At 38.3% G+C, this 23,182-nt stretch overlaps 1 protein-coding gene across 2 annotated transcripts; it reads right to left on the minus strand.

The window, feature by feature from the left end:
• Positions 1-1,466: 1,466 nt before the first annotated feature.
• LOC105468601 (tripartite motif containing 22) lies at positions 1,467-21,264 on the minus strand. Of its 2 annotated transcripts, XM_011718798.2 has the most exons (9): positions 21,144-21,262; positions 20,171-20,326; positions 14,944-15,432; positions 14,259-14,354; positions 13,067-13,297; positions 5,582-5,604; positions 3,852-3,952; positions 3,523-3,549; positions 1,467-3,274 (listed from the first exon to the last, which is right to left on the minus strand). In XM_011718798.2, exons 3-9 carry the CDS (start codon positions 15,364-15,366, stop codon positions 2,679-2,681), a joined length of 1,497 nt encoding a protein of 498 aa, XP_011717100.1. In that variant the 5' UTR covers positions 15,367-15,432; positions 20,171-20,326; positions 21,144-21,262; the 3' UTR covers positions 1,467-2,678. The 2 variants fall into 2 exon arrangements, with proteins under 2 accessions (XP_011717100.1, XP_011717099.1); XM_011718797.2 differs by lacking the exon at positions 20,171-20,326 and having other exon boundaries at positions 21,144-21,264.
• Positions 21,265-23,182: the final 1,918 nt, after the last annotated feature.

Raw genomic sequence — 23,182 nt, forward strand, 5'->3', positions numbered from 1 at the left:
CAGGCCTGGTATTAATCCTGCCTCTTCTACTCAATATCTTTGAGACCATCAGGAAAACTCTAACAGTTTATCAACTCCTTCAACCCCTTTATATAAATTTATCCTTGGCCAGGCATGGTAGCTCACGCCTGTAATCCCAGCACTTTGGGAGGCCAAGGCATGTGAATTACCTGAGGTCAGCAGTTCGAGACCAGCCTAGCCAACATGGCGAAGCCCTATCTCTACTAAAAATACAAAAAAAAACTAGCCGGGTATGGTGGCACGTGCCTATAATCCCAGCTATTCGGGAGGCTGAGGGAGGAGAATCACTTGAACCCAGGAGGCAGAGGTTGCAGTGAGTCGATATTGCGCCGTTTTAGTGAGCCGAGATCATCCCATTGCATTCCAGCCTGGGCAACAACAGCAAAACTCCATCTCAGAAAAAAAAAGAAAAAAAAGAAAAATCTCTTTTTTATGATATTTGTACAGACTATCTTGGATAATGTTCCTATGTGTATATATATTTATACATATTATATGTATCTATACCTGTATGTATAGATATATGAATGTGTATATATGTTCATATCAATCTCAAGCCAGGCACTTTCACACTATTCCTCTTTCTTCAAAGTCCTGCAAATCTTGATGTGAATTCTCTACACTGGCATAACCTGCCCTAATTTATAATGAATACCTGATGGTTAGTTTTACATGCTAATTTGACTGGCCATGGAGTGTCCAGATTAAACATTATTTCTGGTTCTATTTTTAAGAGTATGTCTGGTTTTATTTGTAAGGGTGTTTCTGAAAAAGATTAGCACCTGAATTGCTGGACTCAGTAATGTCTGCCTCTCCAAAGCTTGCCTTCCCCCAAGTTGCTGGACATCATCTAATCCATGAAGGACCTGAGTAGGAGAAAGAGTCGAGGAATAAGATATTTGCTTCTTTTCCTGCCTCAGTGCTTGAACTGAGACATGTCACCTCATCTTTTTCTGCCTTTCTACTGGCATTTATACCATCAGCTCCCTGGTTCTTAAGACTTTAGAGCCACACTGACTTATATCACCAGCTTTGTGGGTCTCTGGCTTCCAAATGTCAGATAATGTGAAGTCTTAGCCTCCATAATCAAGTGAGCCAATTCCTCATAAATATGTATCTCTTATTGTTCTGTTTCTCTGGAGAACCCCGACTAATACAATATATTTCTTTAAGAATGTTTTGTGTCTTTGCTATCCTAGGTAGTTCTACTACTCATCCTGTGTTTGAAAAAAGACTTTAAAAAAAAGAAAAAAAAAGAAGAAAAGTACATAGGATGTTAAATGCAATGGTGCACTCAAGTGCTTCATTATGAGAAAAACATCTGAACAGCATAAGGTCATCTCTTATCAAGGACAGCTGAGCCTAGACATGACCTTCTTTACTGGACATATGGAAACTCATATTCCCTGCAGCCAGATTTTGGAAACTGAAGAATGAGACTTCAGTAGAGCCAAGTATTGTTTTATTGAAGCAAAAAGAAAACAGAACAAAAACAAAAAATTGTTTCCCAAGACATTGAAATAGCTGACATTTTTTCAGTAATAATCAGAACAATATTTATTTTTATATTTAAAATTCATAGAAAAGTGCCTTACATTTAATAAAAGTTTGCTTCTCAAAGTTATCAGAGGAATTAGATACAGTCTTGAACACCAATATTAATTTGAGGAAAATACACCAAAAGCATTAAGTAAACTATTTAAGATCATAGAGCTTGTAAGTGAAAAGATAAAATTTGACCTCAGAAACTCTGAGCATTAAAAATCCACTATTAGTAAATAAATTACTACGGACTTCTTGCTTTAATTTTGTGATGAATATGGGGTGTCACTGGTAAAACAACACATTCTCAAGGATACATTATTTAGTGACGGATTCTTATGTACTTTGCTAGATATGAGTTGACAAGTTTCTCTTTCCTCAATCTTTTAAGGGGCAGAGTAAATGAGGAAGAAAAGAGATTGCAAAGGAATTACAGTAATACTGTTCTTTCTATAGGAGGGATTAGATGTATTTCCCTTGCAAATACAAAAAATATATATATTATTTACTACTAGTGAAACCAAGATACTAGGAATAATAATGTACAAGCATCTCTTGCAAGAAAGGGTAAGATTGTTACAAGTTAAATTGTGACTTCCTCAAATTTATATGTTGGAGTTTTTATTCCCAATACCTCCAAATATTACCTTATTTGGAAATAAGGTCTATGTGGAGAATATAATGTTAAAATGATTTCATTAAGGCATTAGCGGTGGGCCCTGAGCCAGTATGACTGATGTCTTAATGAAAAGGGAAAACTTGGGCACAGAGATGTACATACAGACAATGTGAAGAGTCATAGGGAGAAGATGTTGTCTACAAGTCAAGGAGAGAGGCATGGAACAAAGCCCTTCCTTGCAGACTTCAGAAAGAATCAACTCTGCTGGAATCTAGATTTTGGATTTCCAGCCCACAGTACAACAATACAATTACAGTTTAAATCAGCAGTCTATGATGCTTTGTTTTGGAAGCCCTAGCAAATGAATACAAAGACATTCTAAGTAAAGAAGGGGAAGGAAAGGAAGAGATGGTCTCAGTGGAGATGAACTCAGGTGCAGAATCTGAATCTCAGCACAAGGGCTACTATGCAGAAATAGGTAAGGGAATGAGAACACTCAGGAGCTCGGTTGGCACAGGGTCATGGGGACTTGGCAGTTCCAAGGATTGAAATACGGATAAGCAGGTTGAGAAAAGCGACATCCAGAGAACTTGTAGATGAGTGCTCCATGGTTTGTGACATTGAAAAATGAGACAATGCCTGCCTCATAGTTTAGGAAAACCCCAACACGGCAGGGAGGCACAGCCATAAAGAGAGTCAAAACCTTGGGATCAGCCGAGGAGGAGTCCTCAAAAGCATTATATTCACATGTATTCTGTAATCCTATAACCCAGTAGCCATATTGAGGTCTGTATTTGGAATAAACATTTGCATAATTTACACTTGGATCAAAAACAAACCCAGAGCTCTTCCTTTTATTAGGACTACTTATTTTACTGTATACGCCCAGGATCCAGGCAATCTTTCCAGACACATCTACTTCCCAGTAATATTTCCCCGAAGAGAAATATTGGCAGCCCAAGACACCAAAATCAGAAAAATCACGTGGATTTGAATTCTTAAATGTGAAGGTGCGTACAGTTGCCACTTGTCTCTGATCCACAGAAACAGCAACATTCGAAATGGTACTGTTTGGATTCAGCATCACGTCCACTGTAGAAAAAATTACAGAGTCAAGTGAAGAATATGGGATAGGTGTGTCTTATGGCATTGAGAAGAGACATATTGAAAGTGGAACTTGTGTCGATATCAAATGGAACTTGTGCTGATAGAGGTTAGTAGGACGTTTAAGAACTACAGGGTATAAGCATGTTTGGGGAGGAACACATGAGACTCAGATTATGGGTTCTAATAGTAACCACAATTCTGAAAGGAGGTGATTTGAAAACCCCATATCTTACCCCAGTAGCACTGGACATCTGTCAGCTCTGAAATGACAAAAGTTTCAGTGATGTTGTTAGAAGCAAATGAGTAAGTACTGACACTTGTCTCTTCCCCAGAGTAGGGAAAGGAAAGGGGAATACTGGCATTCTATGCACTGGTGAATGAGAGGATGAATCAGACACCTGGCCATTCCCCCTAAGATAGGACCACATCTACCGCATAGGATTTTCCTCCTTCTCTGGCCCACCCCCTCTCCTATGTCCTAACCTAAAAAAAACACCTGCTTCCCTATTGAGCCCTGATACTAAGAAATCCACACTCACAGCCTTCCTCTGAATCCCCTTACCTTTGTGAACTTGCAACATCCTACTGAGATCTGGTGCTCTGAATACACTCTTCAGTTTCTTGGAAACAGGTTTTGGCTTCTTCAGTGTCCAGTTTTCACTCCTAGTGATAACAAAAATTGATAACCTTTACAGCTTTGCCCTATTTCTCTCCATCCAAGATCACTGTCTCTCTCACCTTTCACCATACTTACTGATGCACTTGGACCCTCTTCCCTGAGGACAGTAGAGGGGAGACACCTGACACTGGAGCCCAGAGAAATGTGCTCAGGTCTACCTGTCTGCCCACTTCTCCTCTGTGTAACCTTGGGAAGGTCTTCACTCAAAGATGTTCACTTTCTTACTTTTAAAATGTAATAATTAACCCCACGCTTTCTACCTCTTAAAAATGAATATAAAATTAGATAAAATAATAATTTTTTTTTTTTTTTTTTTTTTTGAGACGGAGTCTCGCTCTGTCACCCAGGCTGGACCTCTTAAAAATGAATATGAAATTGGATAAAATAATAATGCTTTTTGTTTGTTTGTTTGCTTCTGTTTGGAGACAGTCTTACTCTGTCATCTAGGCTGAAATATAGTGGAGCAACCTCGGTTCACTGCAACCTCTGCCTCCCAGGTTCAAGGGATTCTCCTGCCTCACCCTCCTGAGTAGCTGGGATTACAGTTGCCTGCCACCATATCCAGCTAATTTTTTTGTACTTTTGGTAGAGACGGGATTTCACCATGTTGGCCAGGCTAGTTTTGAACTCCTGACTTCAAGTGATCCGCCCACCTCGGTCTCCCAAAGTGCTAGGATTATAGGCGTGAGCCACCACAACCAGCCAATAATGCTTTTAAAAGATATTCTGTGCCTCTAAGAAACTTATTTAATATTTAGAAAAGTCATTGCCATCTCAGTGGGTCCACCAGGAAGAAGCCAGAGGTGTGGGTTCCTAGACAGGTGGTCATTAAAGAGGCCATAGAATCTGTCTACTGAGTGTTTGAGAGATATCAAAATGGAATCCTATATTGAAGAGCTAAAGGATTTCCAAAATCTGTTATCCCAATATGAGACCTAGAGAATAATCTCTGAGGTTTCAAGTTCTTTGGGGAGAGAAGAAATTACGATGACCAAATTAATTAATAGTGGTCTGATTTTCATGTGTTTAAAAAAACTTTGATGCTGCCAAGTAGGTGGGCAATTTTAGACACAAGAATATTATTTTTTCCTACAAGATAGTAAAGTATGTGAACAAGAAAAGGTTATATTAGCACCAGGACCAAAGCCACTATTCCTCAAGACTCGAATATATTTTTTTAGAAATCTAAAAAGCACCACCTAGAAAGTTATTGTTTATTTTATTCTCAGTGAGGAAAATAAATATAAAGGCGCTGTCTCTGGAAAATTTGGAGTCTGGCATATAAAGAGGGCAGACCCTCACTGCAATAAGACAGGCATCTATGCAATATGGAAACAACAGAGACAAAGGTTTGAATAAAGTAAGTGAAATCATGGGGTTCTGATATTGCAAACTCTTATTCCTAAGGCCTCCATTGGCCCTAACTCTGTGACCTCCCAACACCTAAATTTCTTATAGTTGAAAACTTTAATCTGTGATTAGCAATTTGGGACAATTTAATACAGTTTCCCAGCCTTGTGATTTTTTATGTTGTTCTGATTGAAGGAAGATATCTTTCAGGACTATAATTCTCTTTTCAGACAAATGAGGCCATATCTCTCTTCCACATATACCTTTTCATGACGTCAATCACATCCTGGGGAAAAGATAGAAAACATAAGTCAAGATAGGGTTGCCAGATTTAGAACATAAAAGTGGCTAGTTCAATTTGAATTTGGGATAAACAATACTTTTTTTGTTTTATATATATGACCCTTGCAATATTTAAGATACTCTTGTACTAAAACTATTACGTTTCTTTTATCTGAAATTAAACTTAAACTGAGCATCCTGTATTTTGTCTAGCAATGCTTAAGAGTGATAAGCCCTCCTGTCTTACAAAGTTTTTTTTTTTTTTTTTTTTTTTTTGAGACGGAGTCTCGCTCTGTTGCCCAGGCTGGAGTGCAGTGGCCTGATCTCAGCTCACTGCAAGCTCCGCCTCCCGGGTTCACGCCATTCTCCTGCCTCAGCCTCCCGAGTAGCTGGGACTACAGGCGCCCGCCACCTCGCCCGGCTAGTTTTTTGTAGTTTTAGTAGAGACGGGGTTTCACTGTGTTCACCAGGATGGTCTCGATCTCCTGACCTCATGATCCACCCGTCTCGGCCTCCCAAACAAAGTTTTATCCACCTTCCTCCCCACACTCTTACTACCCCTGGATATGGTGGGAATAAATAGATGGTCACAGACGGGCCGAAGTGTGGAGATAAGATTCAGACTGACCACTGCAGAGGACTCAGATGAGGGAGTTAGGAAGATGCTTCAAGTATCTCAAGAAGGAATATATTTTAAAAAGAGGGAGAAATTCTAATATTTTTATACATTTTAATGAGATAACCTCATTAATTTTTTGTGTTTTTATTTTATACATCAACAGACACAAAATGGCAAAATATGTTTGCCAGATATTTTTTCAGGCTTTAGGGGTTCAATGATGAAAATTAATAATCAAAGTCCTTAAGAAGTGTGCTGTTGCCATGAGAGTAAAAGCAAGCAAGCATCTCAAGTAAAAGTTTGTCTGGCCTCCATGTACTCACTCTACATGCGACTAAACTCTACTGTAGGTGATCTCATCCATTTTTCCGTATGAAACAAGCCACAGGAGCAAGTAACTGCGTAGGTCTTAAATGTAACTTACTATTTCCCAACTATTTACACCCCACTGTCCAGAATAGTATCAATATCCACTTAGTCATCATCTTAGAAACTATAAAATTTTATCCTGGATTCCAACATTTTATTAACCTAGACTAGTTTCCATTTTTAACTGTTTTTAGCTGTCTTTTCTTTCTCACCATGACCTTTATTTCCTTTATTTTTTTGAACAAGTATGTGCCAATGTATTTGGTCTCTCTGCTGTCTGATCTGACCTCTTTTATACCAACAAAGAATTGACCTCCAGTTGACTTCACACCCTCAGAAATAGTTTCACTGCCTGTATTAGCTTTTTTGTTGTTATAATGTCTGACAAAACCCAACTAAAACTGGGTTTTTAAAAAACAAATTCAAGGGGTCAAGTATAATTTTACTCATAGCTGGGTTTTTAAACTAAAATCTTGCCATCAGAATCTGGTTTTTCTTCTAAAAATTATATTTTATACCTATTATATTGACTTATTTTCAGATTAATTATGGCATCAGCTTGATTCTCTTGGTTTAAATTATTATTCCTGATATGATACCCATCAGAAAAGACAAATTCTCTTTTTACTCATGACAGTAAAATTCTAAGGCATGCAAACTATTGACCCCAATTGAGTCAAGTATATATCGTAAAATAATAACTGTAAGCTTGGTAAAAATATAAGAATTGGCTATAATGATTTACCAGAACTGAGTAACATACATGCCTAATGCTACTAATTTTGTCTACTTTAACCAACTACAGGGAATGAGATAGGGTAGTGATGGTTCCTCAAAAGTTATTGTAAAGAAACAATCAAAAGGAATAGAGGTTGGACAAACAAATGTTGTCCTCTATGGTCCATTCCTCAGCTGTCTGCCACCTCTTTACCCTTATTACCAAACTGTTTCCAAAAAATGGCACAATATAATACAATGGCTACAATAACATTAAAAATAGATAACTTATACCATATAACCACTATAACTAAAAATAAATCAAAGACCTAAACCTATAAAACTCCTGGAAGAAAAAGGGAAAATTGCATGACATTGGATTTGGTAGCTATTTGTTGGCTATGATATAAAAAGAAAAGCCAATGTGAGAAAAAAATAAACAAACAGACCTTTACCAAAATTAAACTTTAAAAAAATCACTCTTAAGTTATGAAAAACACTATGAAAAGAGTGAAAAGCCAATCCACAGAATGGGAAAGCATAGTTACAAATCATATGTCTGATAAGGTATTAATATCCAGAATCTGTAAATGACTCCTACAATTCAACAAGAAAATCAACATCTATTCAGATAAAACCTCTCAACAAACTGGTAATAAAAGAGAACATCCTCAAAACTGATAAGAAACATGTATAAGTAATATACAGCTAATATCATAATTAATAGTGAAAGTCTGAATTACTTCCTCCTAAAATCAAGAAAAAGACTAGCGTGTGTGGTTTCACCACTACGGTCAACATTGTAGTGGAAGTTCTATCAAGTGCAATAAAAAAACACACACACAAACACACATAACAACAAAAAAGAAAGATAAAAAAGAAAAAAGGAAAAATAAAAGGAAATAAGACATCTAGCATGAAAGAGAAGTAAAACTATATTTGTTGGGTAGAATGATTTATTTTCCTTTGCGTATATAACCAGTAGTGGGATTGCTGGGTCTAACAGTAGCTTTGTTTTAAGTTCTTTCAGAAATCTCCAGACTGCTTTCTACAATGGCTGAAATAATTTACATTTCTACCAACAGAGTACATGCTCCCATTACTCTGTAGCCTCACTAGCTTCTGTTAATTTTTGACTTTATTATAATAGCCATTCTGACTGTTGTGAGATGGTATTTTGCTGTGATTTTGATTTGCATTCCTCTGGTTATCAGCAATGATGAGTATTTTTTCATATGTTTGTTGGCAGCCTGTATGTCTTCTTTTCATAAATGTCTGTTCATTATTTTGCCCGTTTTTAATGGGACGCTTTGTGTTTTTGCTTGTAAAGACATGGAATCAACCCAGGTATCCATCAATGGTAGACTGGATAAACAAAATGTGGTACATATACACCATGGAATACTACACAGCCGTAAAAAAGAATAAAATCATGTTCTTTGCAACATCAATGCAGCAGGAGGCCATAATCCTAAGCAAATTAACACAGGAACTGAAAATCAAGCACTGCATGTTCTCACTTATAAGTGGAAGCTAAATATTGAACATACATGGACATACATATGGAAATAATAGACACTGCAGGCTACACTAGGGGAGGGAGGAAGGGTGTGTGAGCTGAAAAACTACTGATTGGGTGCTATGCTCATTACCTGGGTGATGGGATCTGTATCCCAAACCCTCAGCATCACACAATATTTTGCATGTAACAAACCTGTACATATACTCCCTGTATCTTAAATAAAAGTGAAAATTTAAAAATTAACTATATTTATTTACAGATAGCATGATTAGGTATGTAAATGATCTCAAAGAATATACACAGAAACACACAACTACTAAAACTAGTAAAAGTTTAGCATGTGGAATAAATATTAAAGTTTTGAAAGAATAAAACTCATGATTCAAGAATTTTATATTCAGAAATTTTGTCCTGCAATAATGAAGAAATACTTTGCCATAAATGTTAAAAGACGTTTGGGGGAAGAAAAGATTATATGTCTGAAATTCAGATCTTCACAAAGAGAGAAAGAGCACTGAAAAAGAAATAAAAGTAAAATAAAATATTTCATTTTTCTTATTCTCAACTAATATATAAGATAATGGTTTAAAGTAATAATATCAACAATGTAGCAGGTGATTATAGCTTATGGATAAGTGAAATGGATGACAGCAATGTTACTCAAGATTGAGGATACTCTGCTCTAAGGTACCTGCACTACATGTGAAGGGGTATAGTGTTATTTGTAAGTAGACTTAGATTAGCTGTAAATGCGTATTACAAACTCCAGGGCAAGCACTAAGCCTTTATATATATATGTATAGTGTTATTTATGTTTTTAAAATATATTTTTATATATTTATAAAATGTTTATTTTTTAATATTTTTATACTTCAATATATATGTATGTTTTATATTTATATATACCTTTATGCATATTAGTTATATGTAACTAATATTATGTTATGTATATTAGTAATGTATATGATATATAACTAATATAGCTATATTAGTTATGTATATTACTAATACATAACTAATAAGCTAAGAGAGGAAAGAAAATTGAATAATATGAAATACTCAATTGAATAATACAAAGTAGTTAAAAGTAAAAGAGGGCAGAAAAAGAGAGGAAGGGAAAAAAAGCAAAGAACAAGTAGAGTAAATAGAAAACAGTCAAAAATGGTAGGTGTTTTAATTTTCTGGGATTGCTGTAACAAAGTAGCACAAACTGTATGGTTTTTAAACAACTGAGATTTATTCTGTCACAGTTCTTGAATCTAGGTCCAAACTCACGATATTGGTAATGTTTGTCCCTACTGTAATCCGTTCCATGCTTCCCTATTAGCTAGCTTCTGGTGGTTGCTGGTACACTGATTTCGGACTCTGGGCTTTCAGAACTATGAGACAATTTTTTGGTATGTGGTTTTAAGTCACAAAGTTTGTGACAATTTCTTACAGCAGTCACAGGAAACGATTACCACTATAGTTGTACCCGAAAAGCACACTATATATCAACTGATCTAAATGGCATTCATAGAATATTCCATCTAATAGGCAAATATCTATTCTTCTCAAGCTCACACGGAAAATTAACCAAGCTATAACACATTCTATACCACAAAATACACTTTAACAAATGTAAACAACTGAACTCATACAAAATGTTTTCTTAGACAATAGAATTTAACTAGTAATCAATAACCGATAGCTGCAATACTCCAAAATATTAAGTAACACTTTAAAAATAGGTTTAGCTGGCTTTATTGGTAAATTGATGAATTCTACCAAAAGTTGGAGAAGGAAATTATCAAAATTCTCCCCAAATTTGTTCAGAAAACGAAAGGAGATGGACTACTTTGTAACCCATTCTATGAGGTCAACATTACCCTAATCCAAAGCCAAGTAAAGACATTATGAGAAAGGAAAACCAGAAACCAGTATCTCTCATGAACACAGATGCAAAAATTATCAACAGTACATTAGTTAAACAAATCCAACAAAATATATACAAAAATTGTGCACCACAAGTAAGTGGGATTTATTCAATGTATGCAAGCTGGTTCAATCTTTGAAAATTGATTACGTAATCTACCACATCAATAAAGAAGAAAAATCATATGATTATGTCAACTGAGGCAGAAAAGCTATTTGACAAAATTCACACACTTCATGATAAAAACTCTCAGCAAACTAGGAATAAAAAGGAAGTTTCTCCGCCGGTCGCACCTGACTGAGGTCAGGAGTTCGAAACCAGCCTGCCCAATATGGCGAAACCCAGTATCTACTAAAAATACAAAAATTAACCGGGCGTGGTGGTGGGCGGCCTGTAATCCCAGCTGAGGCAGGAGAATCGCTTGAGCCAGGGAGGTGGAGTTTGCAGTGAGCTGAGATGGTGCCACTGCACTCCAGCCCGGGTGAGAGAATGAGACTGCATCTCAAAAAAAAAAAAAAAAGAAAAAAAGAGGAAGTTTCTCAACTTCATTACAAATTTAAAAACAAAACGACTCCTATAGCTAACATCAGGAAATGAGAGACTGAGTACTTTCCTCCTGAGGTCAGGAAAAAGGAAAGGATATCCCCTCTCTCCATGCCTACTGAACATTGTACTAGAAGTCCTGGTTAGTGCAATAAAATAAGTGAAGACACATGAAAACTATACAAACTGCTGGCTGGGCGTGGTGGCTCATGCCTGTAATCCTAGCACTTTGGGAGGCCAAGGCAGGTAGATTGCCTGAGCTCAAGAGTTTGAGACCAGCCTGGGCAACACAGTGAATCCCTGTCTTTACTAAAATATAAAAAAAAAATTTAGCCAGGTGTGGCAGTGTGCGCTAGTCCCAGCTACTTGGAAGGTTAAGGAGGGGGAATTATTTGAACCCAGGAGGTGAAGGTTGCAGTGAGCTGAGATCATGCCACTACACTCCAGCCTGGGTAACAGAGCAAGACTCCTTCTCCCAAAAAACAAAACAAAACAAAACAAAACAAACAAACAAACAAAAAAAAACAGAAAAGAAAACTATACAAACTGCAAAGTATGAAATAATTAACTTTATTCTCAGATGACATGATTCTCTATGTAGAAAATGCCAAAGAATTGACATTAAAAAAAACTCTTCTATGACTAATAAGTAATTATAGCAAGGTTGCAATATACATGATTAAAACACTAAAGTCAATTTCTTTTCTATGTGCCAGCAATGAAGAATTGAAATTTGAAATAGAAAAAATCACAATAGCACCAAAAATAAAAAATAGGATAAACTCTAAAAAGAGATGTACAGAATCTACATGTGGAAATAATAAGCTTTTCAGCAGTGTTAGTTTTTAGGAAAAAGCAAATTAAAACTACATTGAGATACCATTACATTCCCACTAGAAAGGCTGTAACTAAACCAAAAAAAAAAAAAAAAAAGAAGGAAATATCAAGTATTAAAAAGGATGTGAAGAACCTAAAAACTTTTTATATTACTTTTTATAAGCTTTTATATTGTTACTCATATAGAATGAGTAACGACTTTGGAAAATAGTACAACAACTTAAAAATTATACATAAACTTAACATATAACACTCTTAAAATCTACTCAAGATAAATGAAAACATGTTTGTATGAGGACATGTAAGTGAATGTTTACTGTAGCATTATTCATAATAGTCCCTAACTGGAAAATATTCATATAGCCACCAACTGGTGAATACACAAACATAACATGATTTATTCAGATAATGGAATAGTATTAGCAATAAGAAAGAGCAAAATGCTGATACATACTGCAATATAAATAAACCTCAAAATATTATGCTAAATTAAAGATGCCAGATGCAAAAGACTACATGTTGTATAATTCAATTCATATTGAAATGTCCAGAGAAGCCAATTCTATACAGACAGAAAACAGATTGGTTGCCAGGAGGTGGAGGTAGAAGCAGATATTGACTGTAAACAGGCATGAGAAATGTTTTTGATGTGATGGGGAAGTTCTAAAACGAATTTGCTCATGGTACAAAGAATCTTCTCTCCAAGCTCAAATTTTTACACTGCCTCTCATAAGTAAATAATAAAGGGAATTTCCCTTGCCACTCATACACTTAATTATCTCTGTGACTCCTGAAATGATGGGCATAAAAGGGGCACTGCCAGGCCAAAGGAACCATTTAATGTCACCACACAGAAGAAAGCCTAGAGACTGGGAAGGGAAGGAAAATCAGCCTCTGTGTTTTTCCCCTAATCTCATATGTAGGTGCTCCATCCCAAGTCTTACCTGCAGCATCTCTATTGATGACCCCCTCAACCTCCGCTGGAGATCTGAGATGAGCTTGCTGGCATCCTGCCTCTGCTGGGCCAGCTGGTCTCTAGCTGCTGCCAGGTTATCCAGCACATTCACCTCACCTTCCTCCAGCTTTTGCAGCTCTCTCTGCTCCTCACTGTCCAAGATGACTCTCATTTCATTGAACCCTTTCAGAATCTTCTGTCTCTCGAGCTGGATATAATTCTTGAATGAGAAGAGAAGAGAAAGAGGCAGTCAGTCTGGCTGGTTGAAGGCCTGCTTTGTATGAGCCTGGGAGCCAGGATAAGAACTGTTTTCCTCAGGGAGTTCTCAAAAGGAATACGAGGCAAAAGCCAATACACAATTTCTGGTGAAGCCATGCTTTTCTATTTTTTAACCGGAACTCCTTCCAAAGCAATACACTCAAGTCTTTTATTGAGGCCTAATCTGAGACAAAATGTGATGCTTGGGTGAGGCTTGGATTATAGACACCTGTCCTGAACAACCTTGCCTTTCTCTCTCTTAAATCCCTCTACCTGGTCGGGCACAGTGGTTCACGCCTGTAATCCCAGCACTTTGGGATGCAGAGGTGGGCGGATCACGAGGTCAGGAGATCAAGACCATCCTGGCTAGCATGGTGAAACCCCATCTCTACTGAAAATACAAAAAATTAGCCGAGTATGGTGGCACGTGCCTGTAGTCCCAGCTACTTGGGAGGCTGAGGCAGGAGAATCGCTTGAACCGGGAAGGCAGAGGTTGCAGTGAGCCGAGATCACTCCACTGCACTCCAGCCTAGATGACAAATCGAGACTCTTGTCTAAAAAAAAAAAAAAAATTCCCCTACCCAAACCACCTAAACAGGGAATCCTGGGTCTTTCCTCAGGTTGTTTACTGGAAGGATTGGAGCCTCAAACTTGATGACACAAATGGAACACAGGATTCACAGGAAGCATTTTCACAGGTATTTCCCTCCATGCCTTCACTTCCAAATATTGTGTTGATTTATGATATGTCTGCTCTCCAGCCCCCAAACTCCAACAGGGAAGGAATTAAATGAGACCTAATCATATGACTTCTATAATTGTTAATTCTAGCACAGCAAAGGGGAAGTGGTCTCCTTGTGATAGAGCCCAAGGTCCTGCCCAGATTCCTGTCTAATTATCCCTTAGGAGGTGTCTCCTCCTGCCTTCCAGACGGTTCTCTCTTGTCTGACGTCATCTTCCAGCTTCTCAGCTTCTTGATCCTCCTTTGTCAGCTTCTGCAGGGCTGCCTGCAGCTTTTCCTGTGAGAAAGAAATTATACCAGAGTAAAGTTATGAGTTTTCTCAGCACCTGGATAGAGGATAGCAAGGAAGAAATCGGATGGCTCTCAGAAGGGACTAGTTTACAGAAACAGTGAGGCTGGTGATTAGAACCTATGGCATGGGGGAAAATCTGAGGAGATGAACGTATTCTTTATTACTGGATGATGGAAGTTACCATCCCCTTATCAAGAGTAGCCTGATTCTTTTCCTAGAGAAAAAGCAGACCCTGCATTAAGGAAAGACTTCCTTTCATTGCCACTTTTGCCACATCTAACAGGACATGTTCTCAAAAACACCTTTCTTCTCGGAGTGGCAATTCAAGCTTATCTTACAAAGCAATTCTCCATTCATTCAACTTTTCCTTGCTAAAAAATGTACTCTTTTAAATAAAAGCAATGTGCAGCACTGTCCTTCAGGCTTCAGAAACTAAGTAAAGAGTTTGGAAAGAGATCACAGGGCTCTCAGTTCTATGGTGAAAAGGGGAATAAAGCAGGACAAAAAACGTGGAGATTTCACATCAGGTACCATTTCTGCTCTCTGCTTTCTCTTCCTCTACCTTGGAGCCTACCTGACATTCCTTGACCACCTCGTTTATGCGGAATGTTTGGTGACCTTGGTGTTCCTGAGACAGTTCACAAACCCAGCAAATGACTTTTCCATCTTCCTTACAGAAGATCTGGAGTTTTTTTCCATGGTGCTCACAGATGTCTCTCTTCTGCCCCTCCTGTGGGCTCATCTTGACCTCCTTGACTCTCTCAACTATGTTGGCCAGATGCCGATTAGGTCGGAGCTTCCCAGGCTGGAATCTGCTCTGACACACAGGACAGCTGCTTTCTCCTCTTGAGATGGTCACTGACTCCTTGATCTTTGCAGTGATGCAGGCTTGGCAGAAGCTGTGGCCACAATCTAGGCTCAGAGGTTCTGTTAGGAGCTCCAGGCAGATGGGGCAGGTCACCTCCTTCTCTATGTCTACCTTTACTGAGAAATCCATTGCACTGCTCCCTTGGCTTCTTTCTGTCTTGACTCTTGAACTTCTTGGTCAGAAAATCCTGCAGTGCTGGAAATGTTGAAGGGGACAGGGTAAGAAAAGCGGGAATAGAAAGAATACTGCTTTTACAGAGATTTAGAACAGGACCAAAAATTAATATTTAACAGAGAAAGGAGAAAAGAAAGGCAAGAAGAATAAACCAATGACAGAATAAAATGGACTTTGTAGTAATTTGAAACACTTTATTCTTAATTTTTGTCTCAGGACAAATTTCACCCCATCAAGGCAATTATTGTTATTTTCTCTTCTACTGGAGAGGACAAACTGAAGCTTTTCTACCAAGAGGTTCGTGTAACCCATCATTTATCCTGCCTTTTGTTCCCCAACCCAAAACACATTTTCCATGTTAAATGCACTAAGCACACCGCTGCCCCTGGGCTTTTGCACATGCTTTTCTCTCTGGATGATGTGATTGTATCTCTAATATTTGCATGATTCACTAATATTTGTGTATTTTTAAGCTACTGAGTTGTATTTACATAGCATCATACACTCTCATTTTTAAGTGTATAATGTGATAATTTCTACTAAATTTGTGGAACTATATGACTGTTACTGTAACACAATTTAAAATTATTTTTACCACCTGAAAAAAAAAAAAAAAAAAACCCTAATGCCGTTACTCCTATTCTGATCCCAAGCTCCAGACAATCACTAATATCCTTTGGGTTTTTAATCAATTGATAAAAATAGAATCATAATATATGGTCTTTGGTATCTGAATTATTTTATTTATACTGTTAAGGTTTATCTCCTCTGCTTTTTCCACATGTAAAAAACACCTCCTCAATTAAACTATCAAATCTATGACTCCTCAAGGCTTTTGCACTTGCTCCGCTCTCTCCATAAAATGATCCTTCCCCTGATGTTAGCAAGAGTCATTCTTAAATTTAATTCAATCTCTTAGATGTCCTCTTCTTAGAAGGACATACTATAACTTACTTATAGCAAAACCACCAGTAATATCACTCACTGCACATTTATCTTCTTATTTTTACTATGTAATATATAAGATTGTTCTTTAAATGTCTACTTCTTCCTCCTGAAAAGTAATCCATTCATAGACATGGGACTGTTTTTGTTCACTGATATGTCCTCTAGACATAGAAGAGCGAATCACATACAGGAATAAAATGTTGAACGAATATTTAAAGCTACAACTTTCCTCTCCCTCCATAGATGATTAGACCTTTGAATCAGATTTTCATCTTTTCTTTCCATCAATTAGCAGTTTCCCAATAGCTGAGCTTTGGGACCATGATTATGGTTTCCAGTGAAGAAGAGTTCACATCCTAACACATCTACCCATAGCAAGTCCTCCCATGACCTCACACTCACTCCCCAAAGACATACACACACACCCACACAACACTGCAACCACCACCACCGCCACCATCACAATAAGAAAATAATTTTATCATGAAGAATTTTATAACCAGTTACAATTTGGAAATAATTTTGACTTCTTTATTCTTCATACAAAACCCTTGAGAAAGAAGAATACTCCCTTTCTTCAGGTGTGTCAATAGAATTAAGTAACTTACAAAGATCACTCATTCTAATCTAATCGGTAGAGTAAGAGTGAATGTATTGTCTCCAAGGTCCTCCTTCAGAGTTCTCTCCACTACTGCACAGATTTAAACAGACAACAAAGGTAAAGGTTACAACAGCTATACTGATACCCAGTGCTATGGGGGTATAGAAATGGAGAGATTCAGACCAGCTATGTAGTTCTAGGGCATGCTGTGGTTTTAAATGTTGAAATTTCACCGTGGCCTGGACATAAGGCGAGGATGGTGATAGGAACCTAAAGGTGTATATCTTTAGGGAAGACGAAAAGAGGTTAAAATAGTTATAGGATCACACACGTGACATAGACTCAATGAATATACTTTTTAAAGAAACATCTGTTGGTCATGGGAGAAAAGTCTCTATCCATAAAGGAGGCCAAGTATATTGAGAATATGTAGCGGAGGGATAAAGTCTGTCCTGTTTCTCCCCAAATGATGCTGGAATCCTAATGTGTGAATGTCCTTTTATTTGCAGATAGTATATTTAAATACTATTTAGTTACCATGTGCTCATTAGGATAGACCCTTATCCAACATGACTGTATCCTTATTAAAAAGGGACATTTACACACAAGGAATATGCTAGGGTGAAGAAGAAAGCAGAGATCAAGGTGATGCACCTATAAGCCAAGGAATGCTAAAGGTTTCCAGGAAACTATTAGAAGCTGGAAGAGAGGCATGGAGCAGATGCCTCCTTCATAGCCTTCAGAAGGAGCCAGCCCTGCCAACACATTTTATCTTGGATAACTAGTCTCCAGAATTGTAAGGCAATATATTTCTGCTATTTAAGTCAACCACTTTTGGTACTTTTTCTACGACAGCTCTAGAAAACTAATACAAGTGCTTATTTTTCTTGATTTATCCATTCTTTATTCTAACATTGAAGAAATGTAGCCCCATTGAAACCCTTCCAACCTAAGACAGGTAAACAGATAGACACATAAACAAAATGCATGCTCCCCTTTGAAGGTGGTACAAATGTAGGAGTTTTTATGACACGGTGAAGACTAACTAGGTCCATAACTTCCTTATTTCAGAATACTCTGATTACCTGCACAGAAGCTTTTCGTATGTGTACAATTTAGATTTAAAAAAAAAAAAAAAATGGTCAGGCGCTGGAGCTCAAACCTATAATCCCAGCACTTTGGGAGGCTGAGGCAGGCAGATTACCTGAGGTCAGGAGTTTGAGATCAGCCTGGCTAATATGGTGAGACCCTGTATCTACTAAAAAAAAAAAAATACAAAAATTAGTCAGGTGTGATGGCAGTTGCCTGTAGTCCCAGCTAATTGGGAGGCTGAGGCAGGAGAATCGCTTGAACCCGGGAGGCAGAGGTTGCAGTGAGCTGAGATCACGCCACTGCACTCCAGCCTGGCGACAGAGCAAGACTCAATAAATAAATAAATAAATAAATAAATATTAAATTAAATTAGAGTGGCTATACAATAAGGAGAAAAACTGCTATAAGGAGTTTAGCCACCAATATCTTTTTTTTTTCTTTTTTGAAACAAGGTCTCACTACGTTGCCCAGGCTGGTCTCAAACTCCTGAGCTCAAGCGATCCTCTTGCCTCGGCTTCCCAAAGTGCTGGCATTTTTGGCTAGGCATTGGCACGAGCCACCATGCCTGGCCTAGCTAACATCTTTTAAATTTCCCCTGTTTCTTGGGTCAGGAACTACCAATGGAGAAAATAGTTCCTGTTCTTGGCATGCAGAAACCTGTAGAACTTAGAAACATTGTTACCACTTCCTATTTGTCTAAACTCAGAGTTCCTTTTTCCATGACCCATTAAAATGTCCAGGGTTTAGTTTTCCCTACATTAATGACCCTTTTCCCAAGAGTTCTAACTCTCTGGTCAATATGTTTCGGATAAGTCATTTTGTAACAGAGGACAAATTTCATAAAGCTACTCCAGTTTCATCTCTTTCTCTCACAGTTAGTTCATCAGTTCTTAAATCCATCATTTTATTGAAGACTCTGCTCAAAATCATTTTCTCACAGTGAGACCTAATTTGAAATCTATATTTAAAGTTGCAAAGCCCTTGACAAGAGCACTGCAGATACCAGATCCTATTGCAGATTTGCTTCTTTTTTTTTTTTTTTTTTGAGCCGGAGTCTCGCTCCGTAGCCTAGGCTGGAGTGCGGTGGCACCATCTCAGCTCACTGCAAGCTCCACCTCCCAGGTTCAAGCCATTCTCCTGCCTCAGCCTCCCGAATAGCTGGGATTACAGGCGCCCGCCACCACGCCCGGCTAATTCTTTGTATTTTTAGTAGAGACGGGGTTTCACCATGTTAGTCAGGATGGTCTTGATTTCCTGACCTCATGATCCACCCACCTCGGCTTCCCAAAGTACTGGGATTACAGGCCTGAGCCACCGTGCCCAGCCTACTTCCTTTATTTGACTGCGTGTTTACTTCCTTTTCCCTAGTCCAGAGTACAATCTCTTCCCAGTATTTAATGTTTATTGTATATCAAATAGTTTCTTTTTTTTTTTTTTACTCTAGCTGTATGCTTTTGTTTTGTGAATTTAGTCAAAAATATTTTTAAAAAATTAAAAGTACAGTTTTATTTATTGGGCCCTGTACTAGATTTGAGTAGACAATTAATAAATACTAGATATGGACCTTGACAAGATGTACAGCACAGACACATAAGGAGACAGTTACCTGGACCTCTGAAAAATGAAACAAAGAAAAGGACGCATCAGAATATGGGTGACACAGGCATCAAGGTACAAAATGCTCAGAGATAAGATCAAGATAAGACTCAGGAGAAATTACCAACTCCTTGCCTTAACTCTGTGCAAGGGAAAAGTGAGTAGGGAGTTGAGGGAACTCATGATGAAAAGGTGTACCTAGAATAATAGCAACTTCTAAAGCAGGAGCAGATACCCAAGGTTCGTGGAGTGCTACAGAACTAAGAGTAAGCTGTGGGCTCTCAGAAGAACAAGTTCCCTGTGGCTGGACCTTCAGAGACAAGTGACCAAAGCGGAGCTGCAGAGATGAGCAGCAGTCTGACCATTCCGCAACCTCTCTCATCAGACTAACCAGAGGGCTGCTAATTCATCAGGAAAGCTATGGACAGCATCCGAAAAGTTACCAGAAGGCAAGTAAAAGGATATGCTTCAAAAGGGCCTTCCTCCTGAAGAATGAATACCTAAGACTCCTTCCCCTCATACCCAGATCCAGATAAGGGCTCTCATCCCTGCTGAACCTCATCATGAGGTTGCTTTATGAAAAATGAAAACAGCTTCATTGCACAAGCTTCTTCGGGAGAAAGGAGGAAGGAATTTGCTGCCTCTGAATAAGAGAATATTCTGATCCACGTTGGCAAACTGGAAAAATCAAAATGACAGAATAGGAATGTGGGATATGATAAGGTTTCTCTTCAAATAGCCTGATCAATCCTTTATTCTTTAATTCACAGTGCCCCCTCCCGCCCCCCATTTCCCGTTTCTTCTCTTTTCTTTCCTTTCTGCTTTTGCTACATGCCCAGACATGCCACAGTAGCAGGCGTTATCAGTACCAACTCACATTCCTTTCCTTATTTTGGAAGATTAGTTCTCTAGCTCATCGCAGACACCCCTTCCCCATCTCCCCACTCTCCCTCACGTGCTCATCTTATCTAAAGAAAGTTAAAATGTTTAGCCAACTGGGTCTAGTTTAGATTGTGTGGCTGACTCCAGCCAATGGGGAAATGACACAGGGGCAAGATTTGCATCAGGAATAAAAAATTTCTTCCTCCTTTGTTCTAGTGTGCTCTCATGGTGACTGGCCAAGAAGAAGCACTCGTCTACGCCGAAGTAAAATTGCTTTGCTGAGAAATCCTTTGTTTCAGTGCTCATCTCCCTTAAGATTCTGAGCTTTATTTCCAACAAGGAAGATGATAGAGGTACCTAGATTGAAGAAATGAATGGTCTCTCTAGGAAACAAACAAGACTTTTTGCTTTTGCAAACCTCTCTTCTTTAAAGGTTACCCCTTTCCCAGACTCAATGCTTTCTTCCTCCGCCATTTCAGCAGACAGTTCATAAGCTGCCTCTTTTTGTTTATGCAGAGCAGCTTCAGAACCACAAATTAAACTCAGCCAGACACAATCAACCTATTCTTCTCAAAGCCTCCCATTCTATGCTCCCACAAATTGCCCCACTCACCTTCAGTCCAAAGTAGAGGAGTCTTGAATCAGGGGAGAAGAGTGAGGGCAGGGCAGGAGCAGGCGTGGACCAGATTCACTCACAGGAGCTGAGTGAGAAACGAAAGTTAAGTTCTCAGAAGTGAAAGAAAACAAAGGAAGCTGAATAGGAACTTACATAACAATAAGCCCTGGGGAATAGTAATGTTGCAGTATGTTCTAGCATCTGCTGTACCGGCAAGGCACTCAGTCACTACTTCCTTGTTCTTAGTGTGGTTTCCTCAAGCAAAAATATTTGAATAAAAAGAATGTGAATTACAGTTATACATTCTACAGCTTGCCTGAACACTTAGAATTCCAATGCAGTTCTAAAATTATTATCAAATTTATCTTCTATTTAAGACCTAAGCAAGGAAAATAAAGATCCAGAGACTTGGGACCTAGCTTCTTGAAATGCAGTCTGATGAGGAAGATACTCAGTTATAAAGCTCTACAAATTTGGACTGACAAGATGAGTATTAGCAGCTGACATTGTGAATGGTAAAAATAAAATTATTTTTATAAATAAAAGGACCTTTAGTGTGAGCCCATTGAAAAAAATGTTCTCAAAATGTCATTAAATCTTAAAAGTCCATCAGTTAATTATCACTTCCTGCTCCTAATCCAGACAGGCCAGATGAGGATGGATTCCAGAGAATAATAGAGGTAAAACTGTGTCAGTGTCATGTTACCTAGCCACGGAAGCAGGTGAGGACATGGAAGTTAATGGATGATGCTGTTTAATTATAATCATTCACTGAGTTACTTTCATGCCTCCACAATTTTTCCACTTTTCCCTGCTTCCCTAAGAAAAATTTGGTCACTTTTACACAATCAATTAAAAAGTAGCACTGAAACATGTTAGGTGTCATGCACATACTTCTGTGCCCTGTTGTCTATCATATTCTTGTTTGTTTAACTGCATGTGCCAGATAATGCCATAAAAAACTGATGGAGGCCCATAATGTCTCATGCCTGTAATCCCAGCATTCTGGGAGGCCTAGGTGGGTGGATCACATGACCCAGGACTTCAACGCCAGCCTGGGCAACATGGTGAAATCCCATCTCTAAGAAAAATTAAAAAAAAAAAAAAAAATAGCTAGGTGTGGTCATGTGCACCTGTAGCCCCAGCTACTGGGGAAACTGAGATGGGAGGATGGTTTGAGCCCAGGAGGTAGAGGTTGCATTGAGCCAAGATTGCACCATTGCACCATAGCACTCCAGCCTGGGTGACATAGTAAGACCTTGTCTCTACAAAAAACAAACACAACACACCACACCACACACACACACACCCCCAAAAAAGAAAAAGGCAGCTCATGGAGCTTCCATAACGTGGATCCCTGACTGACACTATGAAGCATGGCCATCTTCATACTTTAATCAATGATACACATGTAGGATGACTGAGAAATCAATGTTTATTATTTAAATAATAGGTACTTTGGTATTAATTGTTGCTCACAAAATAATAAGCTAATCCTGGCTATAAATTCTTTCCTACTCACTTATATCTATGAGGACCTTATTCAATCAGTTGAAAGCCTCAAGAGAAGAAAAAACTGACTTCTCCCCCAAAAGAGGGAATATTACCAGCAGGCAAACTTCAGGCTTGAGCAATAACATTGACTCCTTCCTGGATCCAGAGTCTCTTGGTCCACCTTGCAGACTTTGAATTTGCCAGTTTCCAAAATCACATGAGACATTTCTCAAGTCTCTTTCCAAATAAATTCATAGTTTAGTGATTCCATTGCTGTGATGAACCTTGACTAAGACAGGCATGAATGCAGAGAAATAAGCAAGAGATGTAATTTTAGGTATATTCCATGTTTGAATCGAATATCTTGTTGACATTTGTAGGGCAGTGAGGGCTCAGTGAGTGAATGTGTTTTTTTGGAGTGCACAGAGTGGAGTCCAGGTGTCAACCACAATGGACAAAGTGAATGAATTCATTTATCCAGAGACCTTTTCTCTGTCCATTATTTCTTCCCTTCTCAGCACTTCCATAGATCTCATAGCCAT

Source organism: Macaca nemestrina, chromosome 12 (assembly GCF_043159975.1).
Source record: "Macaca nemestrina isolate mMacNem1 chromosome 12, mMacNem.hap1, whole genome shotgun sequence".
NCBI classification, from domain to species: Eukaryota; Metazoa; Chordata; class Mammalia; order Primates; family Cercopithecidae; genus Macaca; species Macaca nemestrina.

What these genes read in the sequence shown, in the direction of transcription:
- LOC105468601 (XM_011718797.2), bottom strand. Translation starts at nt 15,366, where the DNA reads ATGGATTTCTCAGTAAAGGTAGACATAGAGAAGGAGGTGACCTGCCCC. An exon ending in AGGTGGTCAAGGAATGTCAG is followed by an intron (nt 14,355 to 14,943) that starts GTAGGCTCCAAG and finishes TCTTTCTCACAG; the next exon opens with GAAAAGCTGCAGGCAGCCCT. An exon ending in GATGTTGCAAGTTCACAAAG is followed by an intron (nt 3,550 to 3,851) that starts GTAAGGGGATTC and finishes TTGTCATTTCAG; the next exon opens with AGCTGACAGATGTCCAGTGC.